This window comes from Xiphias gladius, chromosome 19 (assembly GCF_016859285.1).
Source record: "Xiphias gladius isolate SHS-SW01 ecotype Sanya breed wild chromosome 19, ASM1685928v1, whole genome shotgun sequence".
NCBI classification, from domain to species: Eukaryota; Metazoa; Chordata; class Actinopteri; order Istiophoriformes; family Xiphiidae; genus Xiphias; species Xiphias gladius.
The window spans coordinates 8,949,699-8,955,592 of NC_053418.1; the positions used below are offsets into that span (position 1 = coordinate 8,949,699).

Consider the following 5,894-nt stretch of genomic DNA (forward strand, 5'->3'; position numbering starts at 1 on the left):
TAAGATCAAAACAGCGAAGAAGACTTTCAATATTTTAAATAAATATATTTTAACTTTAAATTAACATCAGGGAATGGACTTACATGGACTCACCTGGCTTGTACACAGTTTCCACAGTTTTGTTTGATTATCGTTGTATCTATTTGTTGTAAATAATACATAACAATGACATCACAGTAAAAAAAACAAACATAAAAAACATAAAATCCACTTCAAATACTAAGAGAGATGGTCTATGACTGACTTACATTTATGGATGTGCGTTTTTGTCAACAAATCAAATTAATAATATAGAATTGAATGGCTTAAACAAAAGAATAATTAGTAAAAACAAAACAAAACAAAAAAAACAGTACATGTTCAAAAGAAAGATACATTTCTGAAAAGATAAAAACAAAGATAGGGGTAATACCGATGAAATCCTAAACGGCGCCTCTTTTATCTTATTAGTAATCAAGAATTTAGACACTAAATTCCAGATTTTCTTCCGGTTAAGACAGGATATGTGAATTCCCCAGTAAGATGATACATGTGAAACGGAAACAGTCCTTCTGGAATACAATACAGTTATTACAGTTATTGGATTTCTGCAAGGAGAAACAGATTTGATCAAAGGAGTTACAGTTGGATCCATCAGTAAATCGATGTCTGAATATTTGCTGTACACCAGAAGGGATTGCGTCAAAAACTACACCAAATTCATGTGGAGGTAGTGGAGTGTTGTATTTAAAAAAAAAAATAAATAAATCATCGGAATAAGACAGAAGAGAACAGTGTGAACGTGTCATGTTTAATTACTTTTTCAGTATCGTCGTATGCGTTTCTGTTGCGCAGGAGTAGCCCTAGAGACGACACGCGGCGACGTCACCCAACGTGATCGGAAGGGGCCCACAGTCAGCTGAGCAACAACAACGTCCGCAGCTCCGACGGTCAAAGGTTTGTTGTTAAGTTCATCATACCTGTGATTTCTACAGTTTCATTTTAGTTATAACCTATTCTACAAAAAGAAAATGCCAATGCTGGCAAGGCGCCATCTTGCCGTTGGCTTATGAGCGCTGGTTATTTGTCTAGCTTTCAATCTTTTTTTCACTAGCTAGCAAGCCGACACCCCTTGAATTGCTTCAACGTTTTAAACATGACGCTAGCCATTGTAAAGTAACACTTAAATTCCGTTAATATACTCACGCGAATTATTAACGGCAAACATAGTGACAGATTGTCAATAATCTTTTTAATGTAGCTACCTGAAGACAGCAATCTACAGATAGCGTTCATATATTTTTTTCTCTGAAAGTTAGGATATCATCTGTCAAATTGGCAAAGGTAGAAGAAGTAGTCAGATCCTTTACTTAGCTCAAAAGTAGCAATACCGTAATATAAAATACTGTTAAAGTAAAAGTTCCGCATTCAGAATTCTGTTTGAGTAAAAGTACGTAGGTATTATCAGCAGAACGTATTAATAGTATCGAAAGTAAAAGTTCTCATTTTGCATAAGATTTTTAAATTATGTAATTGCCCAAAGTTATAATTTTTTATATATTTTTAAATTTTTTTTATTTCAATCTCATGTACAGCTTCAACTAACGATTGTTTTCCTTATCGATCAATCGTTTCCTCTACAAAATGCGAGAAAACCGTGAAAAAAAAATGCCCGTTATAAATTCCCACAGACTAAGATGACATCTTCTAATGTATTGTTTTGTCTGATCAGCAGTCCAAAATCCAAAAATATTCAGTTTACTATCATGTGTGACAAAGCAAGGTATCAAATCCCCATATTTGAGAGGTCTTATGCAAACAAGAGAATATTTTGTATGCAGAGGTTATTATCTTGCAAAACAAGATCAAAAACAGTAATTTTCCAGGAGTTAGCCTGATAGTTTTGTTTATCATTCTTTCTGGTGAGCTCACATAAATCCCAGCAGAGCTTTTCACAACTCCATCTTGAGCTTGTCAAATCAGCCAAAATAACTGAAAACACCTTTGCAGGTATAATAATATAATATAATAATATAATGCTAAATATGTTATAAGATCATATGTTTTGCTTGTAAAACTAACATATCCATTAACAGTAGATAGCAGACAAATGTAATGGAGTAAAAGGTACAGCATTTCCCTCTTAAATGTAGCAGTTTAGAGGTACAAGGTAGCATGAAATGGAAATACTCAAGTAAAGTACAAGTACCTAAAAAATTGTGCTTAAGTACAGTACTTGAGTAAATGTAGTTAGTTAATTTCCAACCACTGTTAACATGTCAACTGATCCTCACATAATTCTTAAACTTTTTATTACAGGTATACATCTAAGCATTGATGTCAGAATAGATTTAAGTATTCTTTATCTTCTATTTCACTAGTTAATCAAATAGTCTACAAAATGTGAAACAATATAAGCTATAAATGCAAGATACCAGAGCCCACAAATATTGTAAGAGGTGAAATTATTAATCTATCTACTCTGTGCAGCAAGCCAAACGCCACACTTTTTCATTTGTAATGATTAAAAAAAGCAACCCTTGACATTTGCGAGGCTGTATTTGAAATGTTGATCAATCAATTTTTAAAGTTAATTGGAATCTATTATTAAATCTTCTGTCAGACAGCTAATAGTTTCATTTTGTTCCAAAAAGATTTTGTTCCCATTTCAAAAAATGTCAGAATCCCCACTGTCCAGCTGCTCACAGGAGCAAAACTCTCTTTTCAGCATGAAAGTTCATTCCTGACCTTGGAAATTGTAGCTTGACAAAGATAAAGATCATGGGATAGAGTTGAGAACTCTAGAAATGGCTAGTAGAACTTGAGTTAAAACTATTTTGTCAACACATTTTGTGTCTGCTCCACAGATGGCTTACCCTAAATCCCACAACCCGTTTGCAGATGAGGACGATGAGGAAGACTTTAAGCCTAAGAGCAGGGGTTTCAGTGACGACCCCAGAGACAGTGGGATGAGTGAAGCAGAGAGGAGACAGCAGTACCTCCAGCAGGAAGTGATGCGTACAGCTCAGTCTGCTGTGGACAGCAGTTACCGCTCACTTGGCCTCATCTATGAATCAGAGAAGATGGGTGTGGAAACTGCAGAGGTATGACAAGCTAATCAGCTTTTCCCTGGAACACAAAGAATTACATTGTGTCTGAGAGGGTGATAATCAACCAGAAATTCTTATAGTTTCTTTCATTCTCCTCTCTCTCTCTCTCTCTCTCTCTCCCTCCCTCTCTCTCTGTAGGAACTGATGCGACAGGGTGAGGTTCTGAAGAGGACAGACAAGATGTTGGACAACATGGATCAGGACCTGAAGACCAGCCAGAAGCACATTAACAGTATAAAAAGTGTGTGGGGCGGCCTTGTTAATTACTTCAAGGGCAAGCCAGAGACAAAGCCACCACCTGAGCAGCCTAGGGCCTACCAGGCCAGTGACAGGTAAGATTCAGTTTGTCGATATGAATCACAACCATGTCAGATAAAACTGGTTTAAGTCAAATTTAGTAATGTATCTTTACATCATCATTTCTTCTTAGTGTCTACTTTTTAATTACTTTCATAAAATGTGTGCTTTTGCCATTTCCAGCTACTTGACATTGACTGTCCTTCACTAAGTGCTTAAACAATGCTTATCGGACTTTTGTTGTGTTCAGGTTACAGAATGCCTTGTCCAGCAGCAGAGAACATGAAGATAAGTACCAAGCCAGCCATCCGAACCTAAGAAAGCTTAATACGGAAGGTAAGAGTTTGCACAGGAACCAGAGCATGGCATAACCGCACCACAAACTGGCTACCCCAAATCTTGATTTCTGTGTTTGCAGGATTTGGAGCTGCTGCTTCAATAGATGACAGCTCATCTAGACAGAACGGGTACCCCCAGAATAGACACCTTAAGGAGGCTCACCAGACCCTTGACAAAAATTTAGGTAAAAATCATTTCTGTTTTGATTCTCTTGTATTTCTATTTGATTACATCACAAAGTTTTATACAGTGCTGTTACAAGAAAGGCACAAGGCCTTTCTTATAAGGCAAAAGACCTCTCCCAGCTTTTGGTAATGACTAAATGATGAGGTTTTATTTGCTACAATTTACCTCACATCAAAACACTGTTACAGTGAAATGGTTTATTCTTTCAAATGTATAACCACAAAATATCCACTGGGGAATCTAAAATAGCTGTGTAGTACTGAATATTCTCAGTCAGGTGTAAAATGCTATGTGTCATAATATTAAAAAAAAAAAAAAAAAAACCTAACCAAATCCCTGTCCTTTTGTGATTTACCTAGATGAGATGTCCGATGGCTTGAGAAGACTAAAGAACCTTGGACTTGGTCTCCAGTCCGAGATTGAGGATCAGGACGACTCCATTGATTCTCTGTTGAATAAAGTGGACAAGATGGATGTCAAGATCCACCGCACAAACCAACAGATTAAAAATCTCAAATAAAACAAACACTTGGACTCATTTCACAGAGACAAAGACTAGTCAACATCCTCTCACTTGGTTTCCATCCTGGCCTTTGTCGAATACACCTGTTCTTTGATTTAGTCTTTTTTTATGTGTTGGAAAATGTAACTCTAGCAGATAAGCAAGTGAATACATTTTTATTCACATTATTTTCTTCTTGAGTTAATTTGCCATTTCTGTTTCAGATTTGTCCAGAGATTGCCTTCTTCCTCCCTCCACAGACTTTTATACTGACACGTTGTATTGAATTTTGTCCTGCCCACACTTGAACATGCCTCTTAGAGTTTTCTCACCTTAAAATGTGATTAATTTACTTGTGTGTATTGGATGCAAGGGACTGTCTCTGTCCAGGCAACATCTCTTTGTTTTCTCCATCAGGCTCGACTGCACTTCTGTCTGAATGCAGTCTGAGTAGGCTGAATTTGCATTGGATGGGTGATTAGAATATCAGTTTGACCAGTTTTTCTCTCGTTCACCAAAGACGTACTGCTGCTAATTCATTCAGGCGAAGCAGATGAATGGTTTGAGAAATTAAGAGCATTCTAAATTAATTATTAATTCAGAAAACAGGCAAGAACACAACATATATCTAAAACTAGAATGTTTTGTGTGTATGATTCATTTCCTAGACCTGCCTCCACATTTGTGAAAAAAGGCTTTGCTAGTCTTGCTCAAGTCACTTTTGCCTTACATGTAATATGTATGTATGGAAGACTAGCTTTTGGTTCTGGGCCATGATTCTGTCTCCACTGGTAAATCTCATCATAATGCTTCATTTTTTTAAAAAATACTTCAGTATGAATTAAAAATGTGTTTTGTTTGAAGTATGTGCATGTCCCTCAGTGCTTTTCGTAGCTTTATATAAATTTGTTTAGATTGATATATACCATGTTGAATGCTGAAGAATGTGATGGAAGGAGTACTGCATAAATAATGTGAACAAGTTAGCTGTGAATATAAAAACTCTAGATACTGAAGGAATATCCCCAATATTCATATAATCACAAATCTTCCCACAATGTCATTACATGTATGTTTTTCAGAAATTAAAACACAAGGTTATATTGATAAAACTATAAAGAATAAGAAAATAAATGAGGATTCGTGTTCATAGTGTTTCATTTTTACCATACATATCATATCACATGTCATGTGTCTCTAATCAAAACCACATACCCAATAAAAACGTTGTCAGGGGAGTCTCAGGTGATTTAAACATTGTGTCTCTGTTAGGATTAGAGCAGGAAGTCAAGAGCACCACAAGGTGACGCCACAGTTCTAGGGTGGAATCTGCATGAAATTCTGTAGCAATATACCACCATTCATCATTTATTAGTTCATATACATTACTACAGGACAAGATTGGTTTGGTTATTCATTGACATTAAAACCTTGAAATTCATCAACTGTGTGATATTTAGAATAATGTCGTTATGGTTATG

At 36.0% G+C, this 5,894-nt stretch overlaps 1 protein-coding gene across 1 annotated transcript; it reads left to right on the forward strand.

Moving 5' to 3' along the window:
• The first annotated feature begins 834 nt into the window (after positions 1 to 834).
• snap29 (synaptosome associated protein 29) lies at positions 835 to 5,563 on the forward strand. The gene is made up of 6 exons (XM_040154260.1): positions 835 to 936; positions 2,847 to 3,083; positions 3,228 to 3,421; positions 3,637 to 3,722; positions 3,805 to 3,909; positions 4,271 to 5,563. Exons 2-6 carry the CDS (start codon positions 2,847 to 2,849, stop codon positions 4,429 to 4,431), a joined length of 783 nt encoding a protein of 260 aa, XP_040010194.1. The 5' UTR covers positions 835 to 936; the 3' UTR covers positions 4,432 to 5,563.
• Positions 5,564 to 5,894: the final 331 nt, after the last annotated feature.